This window comes from Pundamilia nyererei, unplaced genomic scaffold (genome assembly GCF_000239375.1).
Source record: "Pundamilia nyererei isolate P.nyererei 1_Seehausen unplaced genomic scaffold, PunNye1.0 scaffold00127, whole genome shotgun sequence".
NCBI lineage: Eukaryota > Metazoa > Chordata > Actinopteri > Cichliformes > Cichlidae > Pundamilia > Pundamilia nyererei.
Window position 1 is genome coordinate 1668143 of NW_005187528.1, and position 24563 is coordinate 1692705.

At 42.0% G+C, this 24563-nt stretch overlaps 1 protein-coding gene across 1 annotated transcript in view; it reads right to left on the minus strand.

Annotated features, from left to right (window-relative positions):
* The window catches only part of notch1b (notch receptor 1b), a 40413-nt gene that overhangs the window by 4969 nt on the left and 10881 nt on the right, over positions 1–24563 (minus strand). The window contains exons 3-30 of the mRNA XM_005743102.1: positions 21859–22115; positions 21335–21673; positions 19366–19488; positions 19043–19276; positions 18710–18865; positions 18142–18327; positions 16747–16860; positions 13880–13993; positions 13530–13763; positions 13080–13190; positions 11144–11336; positions 10879–11024; positions 10654–10767; positions 9808–9927; positions 9389–9541; positions 9046–9274; positions 8340–8541; positions 8015–8168; positions 7673–7857; positions 6894–7026; positions 5808–6065; positions 4938–5050; positions 4041–4609; positions 3329–3763; positions 2961–3109; positions 1001–1211; positions 608–698; positions 200–362 (exon numbers count right to left, since the gene is read on the minus strand). Of these exons, the coding sequence (XP_005743159.1) occupies positions 200–362; positions 608–698; positions 1001–1211; positions 2961–3109; positions 3329–3763; positions 4041–4609; positions 4938–5050; positions 5808–6065; positions 6894–7026; positions 7673–7857; positions 8015–8168; positions 8340–8541; positions 9046–9274; positions 9389–9541; positions 9808–9927; positions 10654–10767; positions 10879–11024; positions 11144–11336; positions 13080–13190; positions 13530–13763; positions 13880–13993; positions 16747–16860; positions 18142–18327; positions 18710–18865; positions 19043–19276; positions 19366–19488; positions 21335–21673; positions 21859–22115 (5486 nt within the window). The remainder of the gene's footprint in view (positions 1–199; positions 363–607; positions 699–1000; positions 1212–2960; positions 3110–3328; positions 3764–4040; positions 4610–4937; positions 5051–5807; positions 6066–6893; positions 7027–7672; positions 7858–8014; positions 8169–8339; positions 8542–9045; positions 9275–9388; positions 9542–9807; positions 9928–10653; positions 10768–10878; positions 11025–11143; positions 11337–13079; positions 13191–13529; positions 13764–13879; positions 13994–16746; positions 16861–18141; positions 18328–18709; positions 18866–19042; positions 19277–19365; positions 19489–21334; positions 21674–21858; positions 22116–24563) is intronic.

Here is a 24563-nt window from a genome sequence, read left to right on the forward strand (position 1 = left end):
TATATATATATAATGCACAATTATATATATATATAATTTCCTAAAAACTGAGAGCTTTGCTGGCATGTGAAGCAGTTACAGCTCAGTAGTCTCTGTAATTGAATGGTTTATATAAAGACAACCAAGTCATCCGCAATAAAAATACCCTAAAGATAAGAGGTCCCGCTAATATAAATAATATCTATGGTTCGTAACACACCTGGACCGCGGACATTGACATCCAGGCAGTCATTCTCAATCTCGCCCTGAGGGGGTGTGGGAGCTATAGATGGGATGCGCAGGTCAGCGGCATCCAGGTGCTGCTGCGTCCACTGGCGGTTGTCTGTCTGGTCGTCCGCATCCAACACAGCCTGCTCATCAAACTGTTAAAACGGGGACAGCAGGAGGTCAGACAACTGAAACTGACTTTAAATCGAATTAGAAAAAAACAAAAAAAAGTTTAAAATGTATTATAAAAAGATCATAAAATTATTTTAAACATTTAAAAATACACAAACAATTCTCTCAAAGCCTAGAATTAGATGTCTTACGAAATAGTTGCTCAGACTGTAAAATTGAATAATAATAATAATAATCGTTATATTTTAGTTATGTCAGAGTTCCTTACCCTAAAGCGTTTCGCATCTGAAGGTTCGTCTTCTCCCCACTCAGTGTGGGTGTCATCCATGAGAGAAATGTCTGAGGTGTTTTTCATTGGCCTGTGATGAAGCAGAAAACCTTTTAAAAATCCTCGTACTCCACTGCTTCAGTCTCATACAAGCCACTCACCATTAATGGTGTAGCGATGCCGAAAAAACAAAAGCATTGATTGATTTCATACCACACCCCTCTGCCCCAACAAGTCAATTAATTCACACGTAAACCTGCTATATCATTATCATTAATGATCCAGAGAAAAATCCCATTTTTCCAAATTTTTACCTAAAGAACTGGCCCGTCACCCAACCCGCAAAGAAACACACACCAAATGACAGCGAGCGCCGAATAAATGTAAACTTACTTTAATCCCACCGAATCCTCTCCAACAGGCTCACGTCTCTTCTTCTTGCTATCTGTGGTCTTGAAGCCCTCGGGAAGCCAGAGCCGCCCGTGTTCATGACGGCGCTTTCGGGCAGCCACCATTCCCAGTCCAAGGAAGGCCAGCATCCCTAAACCGCCCAGTACCAAGTAGATTAGGTAGGAAACCTGTGGCGGCTCGGGTTCCACGCCACCTGGTAGGAAAATGGACATTATGTTCACAGTGGGCTGAGGACAAGATGTGGACCGCTGGACCGGGACACCCAGGATCAGCCTGAGTGTTCGAGCAGAGCTAGTCCGGCTCTCCTTCGCCCCGCGGATCCCACTCCAAAACGCAGCCAGTGTCTGAAATGGACTGACGATCCTCACCGTTTGTAAAGCTAGCTTCTTCTATCTATTCAGTAATAATCAGAATTGCTAACCACTTTTCATCAAAAAAAGAAAAAGAAGGGATGGGGCGTGATAAAAAAAAAAGAAAAGGGGGAGAACGTACACCACCACCACCTCCTCTCTCTCTTTTCAGCCCAGGGTACCAAGAGACAACTTTACCATTTCTTCTTTAAGAGAAAAAAGGGAGGGGGATTAATGAACTTCAAATTACTGCACGCACTTTAAGCTGTAAAGACGAAGGATTTATTAGGATTTTCGAGATAACAAAGACTCCCAACTTCTAGCACACTCCCGATCAATTTTTCCCCTTCTCTTTTTTTCCACTAACGATTTTGAAATGATAAACTCCCCCAACCTAAACCCTCAGAGATACATTAAGTCCTGGTATTACATTCAGCGAGGTGAAGGTTGCAGCAGCCCCTCACACTGTAGGATGAAGTGCGTGTGCGTGCATGTGTGCGAGTGTGATATCCGTGGACGTATATGTGTACATGTCTGAGAAACAGACAGATACGGTTATGTTATGTGATTTTGGAGGCGGGGGGAGGTTGGATGAGTTGATTTACGGCAATTAACCATTTTGGAGCCTCAAGCCATTGGATTTACACCGAGGGGAGGACTCATTGTTTAGGCCAAGAGATTCACAACTGCATTTGTTCACGGCTGCATAACAAATACACAATCAAAGAGTTGTAAGGTTAGGACCCGACCAGAGGCCACATCGGATACATTTGCTTTGAGCGTGAGCATGAAAGAGCATGTGTCTAATCCGAGTATGTTCTGTACGTGTGGACACCACGAGGCCTTAAAAAACCCCATCAGTGATTTTTCATGTTTTAGTCCTCATACTACTAATGACATTTATTTTACTTTACAAACAATCAAGCTAATTTGTGCGATCCTGTTTTACATTTTAGACTGTCTTCAAGAAACCTTGGGTTTGCACAGAAATGAAAATGATTACCAGTGTGTAATACAACTAATGTTGTATTTGCATACAACATTTAAGGAGTGTAGTCGATTTTATGTTTTCGTTTATAAAAAGATCCAATTAAAAAAAAAAAGACTAAACCAACAATTATACATGAACAGAGATAAATGAACATGTTTTTTACATGTTAATCAAGAAGTTTTGAAATTTTAGGAATAAAAATATTTGCCTGGGCTTTGCAGGCTACATCAAATGTATTCAAGTGGAGGTTTGGCCTGATAAAGAAATATGCAGTACAACCTGAGGCCCACTACGTTTTTAATAGGAGTCAATGATGGCTTTGTTTTTTTCTTGTGATTTGTTAACAGTATGGAAAATACACAAAATCAATAGACTTTTCCATTGAGTGTACATTGATTAGAAAAGTTTCATCATACAATATATGAAAATATGAAGCAGCTGCTTTAGATCAAATATCTTTGGTAAAAAGTGTCCAGAATTTGACAAGCTGCAGTCAAAATTTGCTTTTGCTTTATTTTTTTATAGAGAGTTCTAGTTTTTGGAAAGCCAACAATGCATACAGACTTTTTAAGTCATGCAGATACCTATTAAATATACTTACTGTAAACAGCTTCAATGGTGAAAGGTACATCCAGTTTGCCACTGGACTCCAAAGCCCCAAGGAACGCTGCAGCATCACTTGTGCTCTGGAAACACTCGGTGGATTGTTGGAAGCACTGACGGTTGTCCACCTCCAAGTGGACAATTGACCTAGAGAGTGAAGAAAACACAAAGTGACTCCAGACTTTATCATTTTTCTGAATTTCATTAGCTTCTGCAAAGAAATAAAAATCTTCTTAAACCCCCCCCAAAAAGAAAAAACTAAATCCAAAAACAAAGATGAGCATATAAAATGACAGATAATAGAAGAAAATGATCTGAACAATTTGCAGGTTAATGACTGAAATATTTTCAGAAATGCCTTCTCACCCTTTGATCTGCAAATGATCCAGCTCCCTCTTTGCTCTCTTGCTGTCACCAGCCAAGTCATACAGGCTCCTCTTGACCACATTCAGCACTTTGCCAGGAACCTCTGACCAAGAGTCCACTGAACGCTTGACGTTGTACTTTTTCAGCTCATGTTCGTTCCCATAATATGGGTAGACCATCATTTCCCCCTTTGTATCCTTCTTGAATACCACATTGGTTCGGAGCACGCGGCTCAGCTCGCGCAGGAAGCCGAAGGAGTTGTTGAGGAGGTGTTCAGGGGTGATGTGGACAACCAGGACCAGCTGGCCCACGGCTAGCTTCTCAGGCATGTTGCTGGCACAGTCCAGGCCATCCCACTCGCACTCTGCGTTGTTGCAGCCCTGGTCGCAATGGCCATCGGCGTAGTGATCCTTGCAGTACTGGTCATAGAGAGGGCTGCAAAAAAATTGGATGCAAAGGCCCAATTAAATATCTCTTAATTGCACATATATGCTTAAAAGAAGAAGTATATGACACAGGAACTACCTACAGCTCTACTGGAAAATAATGAACTGTTGTATCAAAGACAGTTTTATCACTGTAGTTCTCTATCCTGTTTGTTCTTCTCAGCATCTAATTAGCAGCACACCAAGCAAGACAAATAGATTTTAAGATATTTAACTGGATATTTTATGAAGCTAAGCTAACTCTTATTTCACTTAAATACACTTACTTGCACTGTCCTTCCAAGTTCTGGCAGTCAAACCCATCATACAGACATCCAGCATTGTCACACTGTGAGTCACACTTCCCATCATTGAAGTATCGCCAGCACTGCAGAGCGGCCGAGCAGTTCTTCCACGGATCGTTGAAATTGAGCGAGCAGTCGCCGTTGTCCCAGCCGCACTCATGGTTGTTACAGGACACATCGCAGTGCTTGTTGTACTTGCGCTCTTCACACTGCGGAATCCCGCAGGGGACGTCCACTGGGGGTGGCGGGATGTTGTGGCCAGACCCTCCCGGGAAGCTGTAATCCAGGATGTGGCAGCGGAGGCCGTTGAAGTTAGCTGGGCATTCACAGTGGTAGTACGGCTCCTCTGAGGTGTATTCACACGTGCCGCCGTTGTAACAGGGGTTCGAATAACAGGGACTGTCAGTGGGATATTGGCATTCAGGTCCAGTGAATAATGGAGCACAGAGACACGTGGGACTCTTATGACCGGAGATGCATGTGCCTCCATTGCGACAGTGAAGGCTGCCGCAGGTCTGGGAGTCATATTCACACGTGGAGCCAGTAAAGCCCTACAGGAAGAATAATATATATGATTTATGCTTATTATATATTAAATAAATTAGACTGATATGAATATAAGCAATCTGTCTTATTCCTGAAAACTAAAATTCAAGCCAATATCAGGCTATCTATGATTAAAGACAAGAGGGCTAATTTAGATCAAATATTAGTAAAAAGTATATTTCCCATTATGGAAGCATCACATCGCCTTCTGTATGTCTCTTTTAAAAGTTACAGTCAACATTTAGATAATATTAAGAGGAATTTGTGCTCTTTTATTACAACTTTCTTATGAGTGACAGAGGTCTGTGTATATTTCCGAGAGTGTGTACTCACAGGAGGACATTTGCAGATGAAGCCATGTGGTGTATTACTGGCCACAGCACAGGTGCCTCCATTACGACAAGGTTTGCTCTTACAGCCATCGAACACAGTGTCACAACGCTGACCTACAGAGGTGTCACACACAAAAAGGTTTGTCATTTCATTTTCATTCCTCATCATAATTGTAAGGTTAATGCCACACCAGTACGTTTTAGATCAACAAACACTGTATATAAAAGATGTGCAGCAGCAGGGACTGACTCCTGTATCTTGCATCATTGCAATTAGATTTTCACTTGACTTCAGTAAACACTTTCCTGATTACACTATGGTCTCAGTTGCTACATGCAAATAATATTGAACACAACATGACATTCATTTTGTACATTATGGTTCCATTTTGAGTTTATTGCGTGATAAAACAAATGGTCAACACCTATCACACTGACACGCAGTCAGATTCATATCTTTATTCAAGTTCAGTTGTATAATTACAAATTAGGGAGCCTGTTATTTTGTTCTGGCAAGTACTTTTTATTTTAAGCATGGTTTAAGCTAATCAAAATTAGCAACTCAATTAATAATAGCTCATCTTGTTAACCAAGGCAGCATAATCTGATCATTGCTACTCTCTTGTCCAAAAGTTTGCTTTAAAAAAGATAAATTTGCAATGGTGAAAAGCAGAAACTCAAAGCTTCCATAAACTTTAAACGGCTGATCTCACTTTGGTTATGTCCATCTTTTATATGCTGTGTGTAGTACAAACATGCAAACTGAATGATGAGGGCAGTTTAAACAGTGAGTGCAAAGAAAATACCAGCCAAAAAGGCAGGCTAACATATCCCCCCTCAAACTCTTTAATATACTCTCCAAGCTGTTTACCCGTGTATCCGGTGCGACACTCGCAGCGGTAGTTGTTGGTGAGCTGGATGCAGCTGTGCGTTCCACGCGGGTCACAGGGGTTTGACAGACACTCGTTCACGTCTCCCTCACAGCGCTCCCCAACATATCCTGGAGGGCAGATGCAGTGGTAGCCTCCGACTCCATCCACACACTTGCCTTTGTTGAAGCACTTTGGCTCTTTGGTGACTGGGTCAGTGAAGGGAGTGCAGTCGTCCACATTGATCTCACAGTGAACACCTGAAGATTGCAATGGAAGAGTAAGGGGGAAACAACAATGTCAAGTAATGTGCATTCATTTAAATAAAGAACATGAACAATATATCATTTTGAGAATCACCAAAAGCGGTTATGACTTTAACAAACTGTCAGCAGGTCATTTGCTTTCTATTCTGTCATTTTCCAGTAAATTGCAGATATTAGTGTCCCTTTATAGAGGAAATTTTGGATAAAGGGTATGAAATTAGGTCTGGACTTTGAAAAACAAAAACATAGACATGTCTGCAAAGACATAAAAAAAACAGTAGTTAAGTTTGAAGAGATACATCAGGGCATGTTGTATGAAGAGTTTTATATAGTAACATTTTAATGTTTCGAGTAAGAAAAGATTTCAGAGATCCAAAACCAGATTTAAAAAGTCCACAAATAAACAGAGAGTCAAAGTGCTCTGCTTTTCCAGTGTAAATGGCTTTAGGTTAAACCAGACCTTGAAACTGACCAAAAATGATTAAAGTCAAGACGTTTAGAACCATTTTTAAATACTGACCTGAATTTGTTTTTAAAAAAACCAACTTTTTTAATCTTCAAATTTCCAACAACATGTTGGCTGTTTTAGGAAAACCAACTCTATTGCCACTTTAGACTGACCTAAAACACACACGCTCCCTTCATGTCTGAGAGAAAAATCAATAGAGTACTTGACAAGTAGAGGAAGAGATGGAGCCAAGACGGGAGGTGGAGCTTTTATGCCCGGGGTGCTGTTAAGCCCTAATTAATGAAGCGTGGAGACGAGTAGGAGAGAATGGAGAGGCAGAGAGGTGTGGAGGAGTGTGCGTGGGGTCTGCTGACCTTGGGTTCCCCGGGGACAGGAGCATTTGTAGGTATTGATCAGGTCAATGCAGGTGCCCCCGTTCTGGCACGGCTGGGAGAAACATTCATTGATCTCCACAGAGCAGTTGGTCCCCAAGTATCCTGGCATGCACTGAGGAAGAGAGGGAATAAAAGACGAAAGAGGAATAGGAGGAAGAAGGAAGAGCGGGACAGCGAGAGAAGAGAGGGGAAAGTTAATCAATGTCTGACATGAAACAAAGATGGTTTTTGTTTACCTGGCTGTTTTCTGGCCTCCATCCTGCCAAGGCCAGAAGATCCTTTACTCCGGAGAAGATTAACATAACCAAGCTGTTTGTTTTCTATTTATAAGCAAACCTCTTCATTAGGACTGCAGCAGAAAGGATGTCTGCCTTAAACTTAAATTCAATGAACAGCTACAATTACCACTTCTTAGTTGAATGCCTCCGACAGTTAGTTAAAAAGCAGGTTAATATCATATAATATAGAAGATATATTAATGAGTTGTAGCTTTAAGATTAAAAATATTTCTGCAAAGAAGCACACATCTAGAGTTATACAGTCACCACAAGAAATGTGTTTAACTATAAATGTCTCCAAGTAATGTTTGTTAGAACAACCAAAAGTTGCCATAAAATATAAATAACATACTAAACTTGAAAAAAAAATGCAGTACATATGTGCCATGGTGCACCAAATTTATGTAAAAAATAGACACATAAAAACAAATCTGAACATAGATAGCAAAGGGATAAAAACTTTCTCTTCGCAGTTTTTACCTTGCAGGTGTATCCGCCCAGAAAGTCAGTGCAGGTGGCGCCGTTTTGGCACGGGTTCGGTGTGCATTCATCTACCTGCTCCTCACAGTAGCTCCCGGTGTATCCCACCTGACAGTGGCAGTAGTGAACATTTCCTGCGTCCAGACACTGACCCGAGTTATGACAAAGATGCGCAACATCGACTCCTAAATGGATAGCAAAAGATGATGAAAGTGTTGTAATAAAATTCTTTATATTTTGTCAGCAATCGGCAAATAATATACGACGTGATATTCTAAGTTTAACAGGCTAAACACTGTTAAAAAAAACAAATGGCATAACAAGGCTTTTGAAACCTCTCACCTCTCTGTTTGGCTGCCACCTCACAGGAAACACTTGGGACATCACAATAAAGGCCCGTCCATCCAGTCTCACACCCACAGCTGTATGTGGTATCTGTCTGCCAGCAAGTTCCCCCGTTTTTACAAGGAGACGAGTCACACCAACGAACCAGGTTCTGAAAAGCGTAATAAAAGTAACAGATGTTGACTGTGCGGTGTTAATGCAGTATGCATATGTTATTTATCAATTCAATATGCCAGACAGATGTAATTTGCTCATTTTACGGTTAAAACGCAGGGAGCCTTGAAGACAATCAGAATAACTTTGTTCTACTAGCTCCTCCTACCTGACAGTTTAGTCCAGTGTAACCGTGTGGGCAGGTGCATTTGTAAGTCCCATAGCTGTCCTGGCAGGTACCGCCATTCAGGCAGGGTTTGGAGTCACACTCATTGATATCATGCTGACAGTAGCTCCCGGTGAAGCCTGGTGGGCATAAACATGTGAAGGCATTGATGCCATCCACACAGGTGCCACCGTTGAAGCAGGAGCTGTAGGGGAAAAAAATAACAGACGTCAGCACATCAAATTAGGGTTAAAATATTCTACAGCTTTTTAGGGAAATGAGAGTAAATCAATACAGCTCTCATTATATGAGCTGCAGGCAAATTTATATCTGATTCACAGAAAGTTCACCCAGAACAAACATTTTTGTTGCAGCATTGCTCTACTTCAATTTCACACTTTTCCCCACACATTTTTTTTCACACATTTTAAAACTGACTGAATAGAGCAGAACTAATGCTTCGGCCATTTTTGCAAAAAACATTAGAGCTACACATTAATTTAATGTAAAAGCAAACTACTATGTTGAAACCTACTGTTGTATATCAATATTTCACCAGAGGGGGCAGTAGTGGACAAGAAAACAAAGATTACAACTCCAAAGCGCAGAAAGTGAACCTGCTGATCTTGAAAAGATTACTCACAATGACACAGTGGCAATGTCTGTGGGGTTTAAATCAAACAAACAAAACCTTCTGTGAGCTCTGTACCTCTCAGTGCAGTCAGGAGTGTTATTTTCACAATGAATGCCACTGAAGCCGAGCGGGCAGGTGCAGGTGTAGCTGTTGACACAGTCAGTGCAGTTGGCTCCGTTCTTACAGGGGTTGCTCTCACACTCGTTGATGTCCTCCTCGCACCTCGTTCCGCGAAAGCCGGCCGGGCAGGTGCACAGGAAGCCGTTCACCTCGTCATTACAGAGCCCTCCGTTGCTACAGGGGTCTGCAGGTGGAAGCATCAGACTCAACTTTATGTTCTTATTGTGCTGCTTGTGTGCACTTTCATCAATGGACACGAAGAGGAAACACATAAAGGGAGAAGGACTGATGAACTTACTGGGCTTGCAGTCGTCAATGTTGTTTTCGCAGTTGCGTCCGGTAAAGCCCGGTTTGCAGCTGCAGTGGTAACTGCCCAAAGTATTCTGGCAGGTTGCTCCATTGCGACAGGGATTCTTCACACACTCTTTGATGTCCACCTCGCAGGTTTGACCTAGAAGGGATTAGGAGAGGAAACAGAAAGCAAGTATTATATACTTCTTCAAATGCTGGCACAGTAAGTATGAAATTAAGAACATAATCATCTTGATTACAATCCAAGGATCTCTTATTAGAAATGTTTGTATTAAATTAACATTTAACATTTACATGTGTACTTCTGTTCTCTAAAAAGGCTGCTCTCTGAGTCCTTTTTGACCTTTTCTATGACCTCTTACTCATTCCTGGAAGGTACTCATATATGCAGACATTAATAATTACCTTGCCATCCTTCAGGACAGACACAAGAGAAGTTCAGATAGTCCTCTGATTCCTGACACAGTCCTCCATGCTTGCAGGGTTTGGAGCTACAGGGGGCCATCAGAGTTTCACAGTTCTCTCCTGTAGTGTGCAAACGCAAGAAAGAAATACACCGTTAACTGAATTAAACTCTGTTTAACATTTATCTGTCACTATGTGATACCACGCAGGAGTCATGAACTTGGAGATAACCCAATCCAAATGGACACAGAATCATCTTTCAATCAATGCTATCAGAAGATTTTAGGTTCTGTCAGTATTTGAGGCCTGTGGAGATATTTCCCTATCTGTTTCCATAACATACTGCTAATACAGGAAGTCGGCTCCAGTTTCCGGCCATTGTGCAGCCATTTGCTGTTCTGTGAGACAGGAAGCAGGCAAACAGGAAATGTGTCAAGCAACCCGTTCCCACCCCAAGCCAAGCAAGAGCCTTTTAGTATTCAAAGCGCTGTGGATTTTTCCAAAAAAATATACAAGACAAATATAAGAACAATTTGCCCTTAAACTTCCCATGGTTATGTGTTTGATTAAATACTAAGCCAGATGACATTAAAATGACATTAAAATGTTTCCCAGCTCCCATCACGGATGCTTGTGGATCACAGAGGAGCACAGTGAGTCAGAGGTTTGGTGTCTTTGAGCCCTGAGGAAGTCTTGCTGCTGAACTTTACTCAAGAGCTATTTCATCCGCCACACATTTTCCTCTTTGCCCAACAGCCGGTGGAAACTGTCTCCCACAGCAAGGAAATGCCAGAACGCCAGGCCAACACATGGGTGTATCAAATATTTTCAATAATATTTCCATACCCGTGTAAGGCAGGATACAGTTGCACTTGTACCCTGCAACGTCGTCAATGCAGGTCCCCTGGTTAAGGCAGGGATTGGAGGCACATTCGTTGATGTTGTTCTGGCAATTTGGTCCTGCATGCAATAAATTAAACACATTTCAGTTCAAGTGATGGTTAGCAGTGAAACTGTACGGTTCGAATGACACTAAACGAAGCTCATCGACACATGCTAACAAATACTGACCAGTGAAGCCCATGCGACAGGTGCAGACGTATCCGCTGGTCATGTCCTTGCAGGTGCCTCCGTTCATACACGGGTTGGATTCACACTCATTGTTGTTGATGTCGCAGTTTTTGCCGCTCCAGCCAGAGTCACACAGGCATTTATAGCTGACGAGGAGTAAAAGACAAACATCATCGATAAAGGAAAAAATTTCTTGTTGGAAATCTGGGGAAACTTGTTTATTTTCACTGCCCTGCCCCTGAAAAACATTTATAGACCGCCTCACCCATTTATCTTGTCCTCGCAGTGACCATGGATGCAGGGATTGCTGAGGCACTCATTGACTTGAGAGAAGCAGGTGGTGTCATGGTAACCATCTGGACACTGGCAGGTGAAGCTGTTGATGCCGTCGATACAGGTGCCGCCGTTGTGACAGGGGTTGCTCGCGCACTCGTTGATGTTTATGTTGCACATGGCACCTAAACAGATATTTCGCTTTACTTCCTGACATCATGAGTCTCCATGAGTTTATAAACAGTGAAAGGATGGGTGCTGAAATCACTGCAATCATTTTTACACTCCAACAGTTTTGATGTATTACATGAAAACGCTGAACAGCTGCACACAAAGCCTCCACACAATCAAGTCTATATATCAACACAGCGAATGTATCAATTTCCAGAAACATACGGCTTTAAAGGCGGCCTTTGTCGGCGACTTGAAGCGTTGATGCCATTCAGGCCCGTGTCATGCGTAGCATAAAGGCAGCCCATTTAGCTTTAAAGCAGGGACCGGCTTCCAAGCTTTTAAAAGCTCAACTTTCAGGAATCTTTCAGGGAATCTTTTCTCCTGCTCAAATCCCCACTGGCCCTGTGTGCCAGAGTGTGTGTGTGTCCTCTCTTTGTGCGGGAGGGCAGCTTGCTTGTCCGAACAGCAGCAGGTTGGGGACAGGGTGGAGCTGGAAAGTGACACCGGTCGAGCCTCAGAGGAGCGTGCGCACTCGCTCGCCATCTGTCACCCTCCCCATCAGGACCTTTGAATCCTCTGATGCTGCACCTTAAGCACTCGTTTGCCCACTTTTTACTTCAGACAGATGTTATGTTTAACCTGGCTATATATTTGGAAAAGATGGGCTTTTCCAGTGCATTAGTTTGTGGCAGTAAACCAAAGATCATGCAATTCCACTTTATCTATTTGAACAACAAATATCCTAACATCAATCTTCACTAGATTTAATCTATTTGAAATTAATTTTTTTGGAAAACTAAAAAAAATCCTCTATCTGGAATGATCCAAGAGTTTTTATGTTCCTTCAAACACAAAATGTGTAATATATCAGAAAAATGTGGTAAAATCAAAGAATTTTCAGGAAACTGCATATTTTGAAAGATGTTGTGAAAATGTGATTATTCCTTTCCACTAATCTAGCAAGCCATTATCTGGAAAATCTAACCTCATTCAGAATTTAGGCTGAAACCTGTTAGTTTAGGTTAAATCTGTTTTCTAGGTTTTCCTGCCAGATCAGGGAAAAATAGAAAACTTATACTATCACAATTTCCCTCAGTATCACCATCTCCCTCCCATTCTCCTGGGAGGATTTTGGGTTATCACCTTTGCACGTGTTACACAGCAAATTTCCTAGTGTAACATAATCAGCCTCAAAGTAAAAAAAAGTAAAGTCAAAGTAAAAACGAGTAGGCTAGCCCATATAGAGCCCAGAGCAGTTTTACTCATGCAGGGTCCCCAGGAGGGTTTTCTGCAATCAATCCATAGTGGGTCCCCGATGGTATTAGGACAGCTAGTGCTTAATATCTATGGGGAGTTGAGATGTTTCTGATTTTTGCCATTTACAGAGATATCTCAGAAACTGACTGTCAATAAATGCACATTTCTTCTGGATGTTATCCATATCTGTGACAGATGCTATGATACAAAGGCATCTTGTATCATATCTACCTTGGATCGTATTTACTGCAGTGACTACAATTGTATGAAAATACAAACAAGAGCCTACATGTTAACATCAGAGTACTGAAGCTAATGTCTATTTGTTTTCTTTTTTTAAATCTGATGTTTTAACATGCAGTCAACAATCAAACTCTAAGATTCATTAGAGTTATTTCAAAACTACTGTGTTCTTTCTTGCAATTATGATCTGAATCACAACTTCCTGTTTCCTGTTTCCTATATTGAAATCAATAGAACTATGAGCTCCAGTTTACCAGTGTAGCCAGGTTCACAGGCGCACTCGTAGCCATTGATCTTGTCATTGCAGGTCCCGTAATCACAGGGATTGCTCTTGCAGTCATCGATGTTGGTTTCACAGTTGATTCCTGGAAGAAAGTTGTTTTTTAGATAAAAAAAAAAAATACTGGTGCCCAACATTTATGGTATAAATGTGAAAATCCTAGGTGACTTCCTTCTTGAGTTTTTGCATTCACAAGATTTTTAGAAAACTTGACCTTAAGATTCAGGTTACTGAGATTCAAACTCATCCAAGATTTTTAGTAGATGCAGCTGTGCTATCAATCCTACGTTGCCTTGTTTTCACGTTATTGCATTCACAAACTTGAGTGTCCATGCTGCCAGTGGAGTGACAACAATATCTCATCAGCCTTTTTATGGCTGAGGGGTAAAATGTTACGCTTGTATCTCCTGTGTGTGATCCTTACCTGTTGTTCCCTTGGGACAGACGCAGATATAGCTGTTCTCCCTGTCCTGGCAGGTGCCTCCGTACCTGCACGGCTGGCTCAGACACTCATTGATGTTGGTCTCACAAAGCCGACCGGTGAACCCGGGCTTGCACTGGCAGCTGAACGAGGCCAGGCCATCAATGCAGGAGCCATAGTGGCAAGGGTCGGAGTAACATTCGTTTATGTCTGTCTCACAATGCTTCCCAGTGTAACCTAGGAAAAAGAGTTGATGTCTGTTTTAACTGACACGTTCATTTGTGAAATGTTGTTATATTTTAAAGGTCTTGGCTCCTTTTACAATTATTATAATTTATGTTAAGCGTGAATACCTTCAGTGCACTCGCAGGTATATTTGTTGGGTCCATCTGTGCATTTGGCGCCATTTTTGCACGGCGTGCTGGCACACTCATCAATGTCTATCTGGCAGAGGTTCCCACTGAAGCCTGGAAAAACAACAAAAAGCTGTTATTGTGCGCATGTGTGTGTGTGAATGAGTGCGTGTGTGTGTGCAGACATCTCATTTTAAACCAGCCACACTCATAATCCTGAGCCTATGTTATAAGAGCTCTTAGCGAATCAGAAATCTGCATGTTAATTAACAACTGTGAAGCACTACGAGCTCCCCATTTTCTCCTTTCACTTCTTTTCAGCGCAGAGGCAAAGGGAGAGGAGCTAGTGGGGGAATCGGTTCATTTAAAATAGGGGAGGGAGGGAGAGAGGGAGAGAAATGAGGAAAGAATGAAAGTTAGGAGGCCTCCTGACCAAGGGGTGAAAGACAAAGGCCCTCCTGTCTGCTCAAAGCAGCACCAAACTGAGCCTGTTGCCTTCTTTGTCCCCCAAAACCTTTCCATCACAATGCATATTCTCCTGTCTTACTTTCACCCCTTCCCCACTACCCCCTCTACTCCCTGCCCGCCTCCAAAAAGAGCTAGCTTGACCTTTGAACCTCCGGTATTCAAAGTGTTGTTCATTCAAAATCAACCAGTAGGCTTTCTTGTTTTTCCTGGACTTATTCTCAGATATTTCCTCCTCGTCTCCTGTTTGTCACAGCTCAAAGACTAATAGGGTGTTCTCTGATGAAGAGATAAAAAGTTCTACTTCCCTCCCACCCCATCACCACAACATCACAGGAACATACAGGTGCTTAAAGCTAAAGAAAGACCAGTTGTAGATAATCCAGTGAGGAAGTATTTGTGTGGAGAGCTGCAAGCTGATTTCTCCCACTGGACTCTGCTAGAAGCATTTATACTTCCCCAAACTGGCTGCAATCAGACGGATGAAGTGATGACTAAAATGTAGACACTGCTAACAAAGTTTTCAGAACAATGCAGTCCAAAACTATGTCGACAGCAGATTAAAGCTGATGCTACTTTAAAAATTAGAAAACTAGACACTCCAGCTTTTATTTTGTGCTACTTATATGATATAACTTATATGAATTAAGGCTGAGAGTCTACTTAAGTGGCCTTTAAAACATACATTTAAAGAATAATTTAGGCTAAAATTTCCAAGTAGTCAATGGGATTTTTTATAGCATGGCAAGCAAAATATTATTTTTTACTTTTTTCAAAGCTTGACACAGATCTGTGAAAAAAGAAAAGTGTGAATTAACTCTTAAAGCTATTATTTCAAAATTTCCAAGCTTATTAAAAAACAGCACAATACCAAGTGGATATTTTCTGCTGTATGTATGTAAAGATTTGAACGCTACAAAAGGGTGTTTTATGTGAGATGTTGTTGTTATTTTTGGCATTACTTGTGCTTAGTGTTGAAAAGTGCTATAAATCAAGACAGTTTGCAGTCTGATAGGGACTGTGAGTTTACAGCAGCAACAACAGTCCTTGGTACAAACTGCATGTTTCTTAACAGGAATGTGACTGTTCTGTTCTCCAACAGCACTCCTGACATTAATGAAAAGATTTTCTTTCCCAGATGCATAAGTATGAACACACACAAAGGATGAAGCGGAGATGCAACCACGCACAGGGCCGTGCACATCGCACACCTCAGCAGCCAAAGCGGGATTTATCCCCAGACTGCTGGAATCAGACATTTCAATGGCTCTCAGCGGGGTTTCCATGGCTATTCCATGTACAGAAATGAAAAGGGGGACCCTCGCCTTGGGCCTGGCTCGCAACAGGGACAAATTTACATCTCAACTAGAGCGGTTAAAACCCCTCCCCCCTTCTACCCTTCCTGCTTTGGCATAACGGTCCGTGCATCTCAACACTACCCACTTCTCCACACACCCTCCCAAAAAACACTTCCACCACCACCACTTTGTGCTGCTTCCTCACACAGCCCTCGCTCACTGTCACACACAACGAGTTTTCTTAGGCGCTAAGCTCTTGTGTTCACTCTTGTAGCCCCCTCTCTCTATTAATTCCAAAGCTTTCTTGTTGTGGATGTCTTTTTTTTCTTTCTGCTTTTCCTTCTTCCTTTCTTTTTCTCTCAACAGGAGGAATCTTTCTCCTCCACCCAGACTGCCTTTGATCCACCCAACTCTGAGCTCTGCTATTTTCCTTTTCCAAAAAAGAAGAAGAAAAAAAAAATCACTTCCACCTCAATGATCCCAGTGAAAGAATGCAAAACAAAAACACATTTGGGGAGTCTATAGATCCTTCCTTTCTCTTCTATCTTTTTTTCTATCCAATATTCAGAAGTTGCATTCCTTTGCTCCTCAACAAAACATCAATACCTCATGTACAAACAGTGAAGTTCCTGTAAGAGTTTTGAAAACACCCACATACCTCAAAATAGGCTGAAGAACTACCTCATTTACAACCACAACACAGAAAATGTCACTTTACAGACTGTGGCAGCAGCTCTGCCTTCTCTTATTAGCTCTCTCTTGTTCTCAGTTGCAATCACAAGCCTTGCTTAGTTTCTGCTCGATCATCAGACTTGATAAAAAGGATAACAAACTTGTTCAAAAACTTCAAACTTCCTCAAGCCTTTCCTTATAGATTTTCTTTTACCGCTTCTCCTCAACTGCTGCGTATGTGCGGGGCTACCCGGGCCAGCATAAGCTCGCCTCAGGGCTGGGATTAGTGCCCGTCCAGATCAGTGTTTGTGTGTGTGTGTGTGTTTGTGTTTGAGAGGAGAAGAGAGCGAGACAGAGCAAGATCAGCCTCTGTGCCCCCTGGCCCCACGCCCTCTCCCTCCTCCCCCCTCCACAGCGGTACGGCAGCCTCACCTGTGGGGCACTGGCAGTGGAAGGCGTTGGTCTTGTCGATACACTCGCCGTTGTTCAGGCAGGGGCTGCTGGCGCACTCGTTCGTATCGATTTGGCAGAACTCCCCCCCGTAGCCTGGCCAATTAGCAAGGGAGGACCGTGAGGGAGATTTGATCGGAGACACACAGTTAGAAGCACTTTCACACTGCAGAAATATACCGCTACATACTGGGTTTAAATGATACAAAGTACTGAGGAATATAACTAAATATTGTTTTATTTTATTAAGTTGTTAGTTTATAAAACTGACCCCAATTTATGTTAAGCTAAAGGTGATGTCATGTAAAACTGCAATGAACTGAAAATACTTTAGTAAAATATATTTGTAACTTTTCCTCTGAATGTGACTTTAATATTAAGTTTGCTGTTGATCACACTTAGTTAACAGTTTAACTAATTCAGCTCTATTTTCTTGTTTGCTGCATTTTAATAAAATCTTGAAAATCACACAAATTCAATCAGAATCCACGATGATGTCGTCGAGCTGAAAGTCTGACCATCAGCCCCAAAATTAAATATAACTCAGTCTAAAGAGTCAAAACTGCAAATCTTCACATTTCAGAATATGTAAAAAGAAATTTCATTAATTAATCAGCTAACAATTTCTAAACTTCAAAACAAACCCATTCTGAAAGGAATCCTAAGTCATTCACATGGGTTTTATTTGTTGACTTTACTTGTCCAATTAGTTATTCTACTATTATTCTTAACTCCCATGAACACAGCAAATTACGTGACATGCAAAAGTAAAAATACACACGCACAGGGCAACCTCAACATCACACCTACATGAGCTGCTCAGCCACAAAGCTCCTGCTGCAGTTTTTTGTAGTTGATGATGACTGTGTAACTTTAGTCTTCTGTAACTTTACATGGTCTGACACTTTGTGCTTCCATTCTGCATAAATACCACTTACAGAAGAAATATCATAAATTTACTTGTTTCAAAGACTGCATCCTATTACAGTACAGTTTCTTTCACACATTCAGTGAGTTCTTTAAAAAGATCCATTTTTTTCACACACTTTTGCAAAGACAGACTGCCTGGCTAGGTGGGGGGCTTGCAGCAATGGGACTGAAAACACCTGAATTCAAAGTGTGGCTCGGTCTGTGAGAGCTGAACTACTTAAAGTTCAAAGCAAAACCTATTTTTGATTATAGGAGACTTGTTTAGTGCATATGATTTGCTGCATTTGGTGAAATTAACCAAAACAAACAAAATTCAAGTTAAATGTATTCATATGGGACACATTTCCCTCAAAGGACTTTACAAATGTGCACAGCAGAGCGTTCCAGAGTGCACCCTGTGGGAATGTGACTGAAAAAGTAGCTTCTCCATATAACCAGACATCTTACCTGGCATGCAAATACACTGGAATTTTCCTATTTGGTCCAGGCATGTAGCCTCGTTCAAACATGGGTTCGACATGCACTCGTTGATGTCCAGCTCACACCGTGGTCCCACAAAGCCCCGCTGACACTTACACTGGAATGAGCCCCTGGTATTGATACACTTCCCCGCATGCTCACACGGATTGGAACCTGTTTAAAAAGATCCAGGCTTTAATTTCACTTCCTTTAGCAGGTTGGTGTGTCCATAAGGATGTGAAAAGCAGCAATTTCACTATAAAAGACATTACAGGACGTTGAGTGGCTCAGTGTTGTTTGACAAAGCCAAACCAAAAGCCTCAACTGCGGGATTACAGCAATAATACCCCAGAGGGGGTTATTTACTGCAATTAGGGGTACAATTATGGGTACCAAAGTACCCATAATAGGGCAAAAGAATGACCTTGTATTTTAGCTTGTATAAAGGAATTACGAACCAATGTGTGGTAATTGAAGTTTTCGTGACAGTGGTAAAGCTAAACTCTGAATACTGATGTTGAAATATGTCTGACAGTGTGCAAAAGATGAGTTTTACCCAGTGAGCATTCATCAATGTCCTGATCACAGGAAGCTCCAACATATCCCGAGGGGCAGGTACAAAAATGATTTCCCGTGACGGGGTTGGTGTCACAGTTGGAGCCCTTTTGGCATGGGTTGCTCATGCAGGCATCATCCAGCTGGCAGAGCAGCCCTGGTGCAGAGGACAAAAATAAGAAGGACTTCATTATATATCCAGTGATTTCAATCAATTTCAGTTTTACTGGGTTAGCTCACACAGTTTGTGTCAGATTAAGTTCGCACAACAGTTGTATTTAACTTAAGAAGCAGAAGTTCTGCTGCCATGCACTAAGATCGAAATTCCACAAACCTGTGCGGCCGGGGGGGCATTCACAATAGAACGAAGCTACCCGGTCATGGCAGGTGGACCCTTGATGGCAGGCCGCACTGGCGCAGTCATCGATGTTCTCGCTGCAGTCGTCCCCGGTCCAGCCGTTCACGCACACGCACTGGTAACTGCCATAGGTGTTGTGGCATGTGCCGCCATTTTGGCATGCGTTGGGCATCAGCTGGCACTCATCGACGTCCTCTCTACAGAGCTGGCCTGTGAAGTGGAAGCACCAGGATAAGTGGGTGTATGTCCCCAGACAGGCTTCTTCACGGACTCATACAGTGAAGCAACAACATACAGACCTGTAAATTCTGGTTTACACTGGCAGTTGTAGGTGTTGACTCCATCAACACAGGTCCCTCCATTCTGGCATTCATGATTTGGACAGTCATCAATGTTTTGGCTGCAGTTTTTCCCCGTAAAACCTGACATTAACAAAAAAAGAAAAAACGTCTCTCCATTAATTTGCTTCAGTGTGGGTTTACGTTGCATAAACTGTGCCGTCTTTAACGAGACTTTAAATATTTAGTTTCTCATTTCTCCTGGTTTGAAAACAACAATGTCCCATTTACAACAAAGGGAATGAAACTTGCAGTTAAATGTGGTCAACTGTCTTTTCCTTCCCAAGAAAAGCGAGGCTTTACCATTTTGAGGTCTGTGGTAAGCCTGCCACTCTCCTATACGGTTACACAACAAGCAGCCACTGCACTGTACAGCTGGCATCCTGGGTAAAATAAAATGCAAAGCAAAACCAGTACAACACGTAACGACTTACAGTCAGCTTCTGAAACCAAGCTAAACCACTGCTAATATATAAAAAAAGCAGATGTCTGCAGCTTCCACTGCAATGTTGCTCAAATTTCAACTGAATTTTATTGTCGGAAATTTGTTATTGTCATTCAGGGCTCAGTCAAACCGGCCTAGATACTAGGGAGTGGTTGCTGGAGGATCCAACCGGAGGTTGCTACACAAAAAAACCTTGCGACTGGTTTGGTTGCTAACAGACTGCCATGGTTGCAATTATTCGGTCACAAGTATTCACCATTTAGTCTCTGAGTTGTAGTGACATTTTTAATAGTGTGGTGCAAACTGTAAGAGGAGAAAGTTTGCCTTCAAAGTAAAAGTCGTGTCCCCAAGCAGCAACAAACACATCAAAAGGTCTCTGCATCACACTTTTCACACTTTAACTACCACTTGATGAGTAGTTTGCGAGTGCTTGCTGACAAATTGGCGTCTTCCTTCCAACATGACATGCGGGTTTGTGACTGCAACTGATCTCTAGGCCTGTGTGACTGAAGCCATTACCATGCTTCTGTATGTGAAAAAAACTGAAATTAATACAAGTGTAACACAATTCCCTCTGCAAGTTCCTAGTAGTGTGTGCTTTGAATTGTGCTTTGCAGGCTAAATATTTACAATATTTGCAAAATACCAACTGGCGATCGACTCAGCCAATCACACATGATCAATTCATTTAGTCACTTTACCCTAGAAGATCCCAACCCTGACTTACATGGATGTTTTCTTTTAATTACTTTAATGTATGTAATAACTTTTAAAAAAAAAACTGAGAGACCAACACATTATTTTCTCTTTAGGCTTTTCAAAGAACAGACGAGGCTGCCAGTAAGACGGGATGGAAAGTTGCCACACAAATTCTTTGCGTGAATTTCTGAATTGGAAGGAAACAGAAAAAAACAAGGTGAAGTCAGTGTGTGTGGAGGTGACAGGGTGGAGGGCAGGGCCGGAGTCCCAGCAAGAACTGCTTCACTCCATCATGTGAAAAGGATGTTGTCCTTTGACCATTTCCTTACGATAAGCCCGGATGCTTTCCTGCTCTGCTTTGTTCGCACACTGTGCACAACAAAGTACAAATACACTCACACACTCACACAGGGCACAGCACACACAGGAGCAGCCCAGCCTAAAATGACATCACCACTTAATCAGCCACTCGCAGTGCTGATATTTAGGAATCACCTAACCTTGATTCAATGGGGTGTCATGATGGCTTTAACTTCACAAACGTTAATGGATCTGATCAATCCCACCTTACCACAGCTTCTTAAACAGTACACCTTTATTTTATTCCTTTTTAAAAAGAAACTCCTGAATATTAAAAGCCTAGAATAAAAAATTTGCTGACCTCAGTATTCAACATAGTCACTTTATTTACATGACTGAAGAAAAGCACAGGAGGCCCACTTTAGAGCAATTGTACAGCAAATGATCAAATCATTTAAGACGTGTTTTAATGCAGCTTAATGTTACCTGGCACACAGGAACATTCGTAACTCGTCTCTCCCTTCTGGATGCAGGTGCCTCCATTTTGGCAGGGTGACGGGTTGCAGGGGAAGTAGCGGCTCTCACAGTGCTTGCCTATGTAGTCCGGTGGGCACTGACATCGGTAGTTGCCGACCTCGTTGATGCACACCCCGCCGTTCTTGCAGGGCGATGGCTTTATGTCGCACTCGTTGACATCCTGTGTGCAGGTCATTCCAGTGAAGAAGGGCGTGCAGGTGCAGATGTACTGGAATTCAATGACGGAGCACTGTCCACTGTTGGCACATGGATTAGAGGTACAGGGGTCGGCTCGTTCACACTGCTTACCTGAAGGCACAAAGATATTGTGTGAAAGATTAAACACATTGCTAGACACAGATTTCTGGGATTTCACAACCTCAAAATGACCCATAAACAAAGAGTGTTACTTTTGTTATCCAGTTATCTAGTTTCTAATCTTATTTATCATCAACCAACCATTGGTTCAATATCATAGCACCGTTTTATTTTACCTAACCATCCAGGTGGACAATGACACTTGTAACTCTGGAGATTGTCCAAAGCACAGGTGCCTCCGTTGCGACAAAGTATGCTGGTGCAGGGATTGACAATCTGGCAGTGGAGGCCTACGAAGCCTGGCCTGCAGCTGCAAAAGAAGTCCACACTGTTCTCGCTTAATATGTGGTGGCACATGCCATCGTTCTCACATGGCGAAGCGGCGCATGGATCAGGAAACTGGCACCTGTTTCCTAGGAATCCACCACGGCACCTGGAAACAGCAGATGAGGGAGGTCAGAGGTCAGTTTCTTTATGAGAAAAATAATCATTTTGTCATATTTAAACAATTTAATATGTAAGAGGTTTATACTTTAAGTATTAATAAAAGCCATGATAAGAACTGAGATTCTCAGCTGCTAATCAGGGTGACGCTTGGATTATACTTTATTTTTATTTACCATTTACTCTTCATTTTTCTGAGGATGTGCACACTACTTTCCAAAGCAAGCCAATGTGCTAGAGCTAAAACTGACAAATTCATATACTAAAAGCTGCCAGTTTCTTATTTAGTTGATTTTTATTTATTAATTGGACTTCTGTTTAGCAGATTTCAATATGCATAGTAAACATAAACATGTAAACTAAAAAGGGTGTCTGCTTTAGATCTGGTAACTTTATCCTGTAAACTATATTATAGAAATATTATACACACCAGAACAGATACTTATGGTACCTTTATGTACCAAATTCAGAAATCACATTAGTGCTTAGTTGCTTCAGGAGACAGAGTGGTGAATGCGTCACATTCCCAGTAATTTTATTAAATTCATTGTTTCCCGTGTCAGCCCTAAAAAATAAAAAACACAATTCTTATTATACCTTTAGTGAAAAGTATTGTTCTATCATGAATACCAGCAATTTACCAATAATCCATCCACAAGATGGACTAATAAATTCATACATTTTTTTATCCATTCAGTCAAAAGTCCACAATGCTAATATGAGTTTAAACTGTATCAATCATTTGCTTGTTTTTACGACACGGCAACACAGCAATGAGAAACTATGATTTAAACGGGACATTTGTCTTTCTACTGTCACCACCTGTGGACAATGTGTTTGAAGCTATAAAACAGAGTGGTCTGGGCAGCGAGGGGAGGGGGACAAGCTCCTGTGATGTTTCTCACAGGTTGTTTCTGAGTCATAAACGCTGCTCGGACCCCAGCGAACAAGTTCCCAGAGAGAGATCCGCTGATCACAGAGGCACATTCACACATTTACAATTACAATGAGAGGAGCTGAAAGCATGTCCCCTGAGGATGCGCGCGGCTCAACAAAAGGGCCACACACACATACACATACTCGCACAAAGACAGACGGTGATCGCTATTTTACACATGCATACACACAGGCAGAAAGATTACATGAAGGAATGTTTCACAGCTCCTTGCGTATCCACAGATTTGTGGGCTGGAAGTAAAGTAAAGCCATATTTCTTGGTATGGAAAACTCTTTAGTTTTAACCAGCCACTTACATCTAACAGACACACTCTGTCTTAACCAAAAAGTGATTGAGGTTAATACTCAGTCCTTTTTGCTGCTCTAACTGACCCATAAATCCAAGCAGTTCACAGCATTTCAAAGATTCAATCCTATTGTCAATAATGCTGGTTGGCTAGGGGCACAAAAGAAAAATCTGTGGTATTTGGAAATCTTGTTCCTAATCCGTCCTTCCCAAAAGTGGAGGTATGAGAAAAGCAGCCATCATGGCACTCTTCAGCAGCTCTCAGGACTGGAATCTGCTCACTTTGACCCTTTTGTCAGCACTCATTCATCCTGTGTACAAGGCAGCATCTATGCCACAGTTTGAGCTGCAAGCCAACATTATGGCAACTTCAAAGCACCGTGCCACCACCTCAGTGCTCGTTATTCTGTCTTCCCCAGAGAGGATTTGCTCACGCATCAGACAAGAGGATGGGCAGGGGATGAAGTGAAAGACACTGCAGTGCAACCACTCAAGATTCATGAAAGATTTCTGAAAAGTGAATTCCCATGTAGCGGAAAACTACATAGAGAATGTCCTGAAATGCAGATTTGTTTTTTTGCTCTGTTGGAGTTTTTTTATGCACATGCCTGACCAGCAAGAGTTTTCTTTCTCTTGTTTTGTTCTCACACAAAAACCATTGTGCACAAAGCATGAAAGACATTTAAAAAAACCCAAATTGCTCTCAAATACCTGACCCGAGCCAGCCAGTCTGTTAGCACTGAGGGGCTGACAGGACCCTGTCCCCAAACATTCCCAGGGCGTCCACCCTGTGTGTATGTTAGTGTAAGTGGGGCCGAGCTGTGGACCCTGTGCAGGGACAGGCGTGTGTTTAGACAGGGTCTCCCCCTCATGGGATTAGACAGCCTTAGGACTGTGGCAAAGAAAAGAAAACATGACATGCTAGGCTGCCAACTGCATAAACAGTAGCAGTGAGTGGTGGCATTTCACCATGTCTAGAGCAAAGAGTGGCACCTTGCATGCTTGTCATTTAGTCTGAGGCCATTTATAAAAGTAGACCTACTCGTTCCAGCGCTATATTTTTATTCATGGACTCTAGAAGAGAGCATTATGTGATTCACAGTGAAAAATAATCCTTATTTATTAACACCAGGTCAATGTGATTTGTTTGAAAGAAGCCAGCTTTCTTCTGATTGGCTGCTTGTATCATGAACA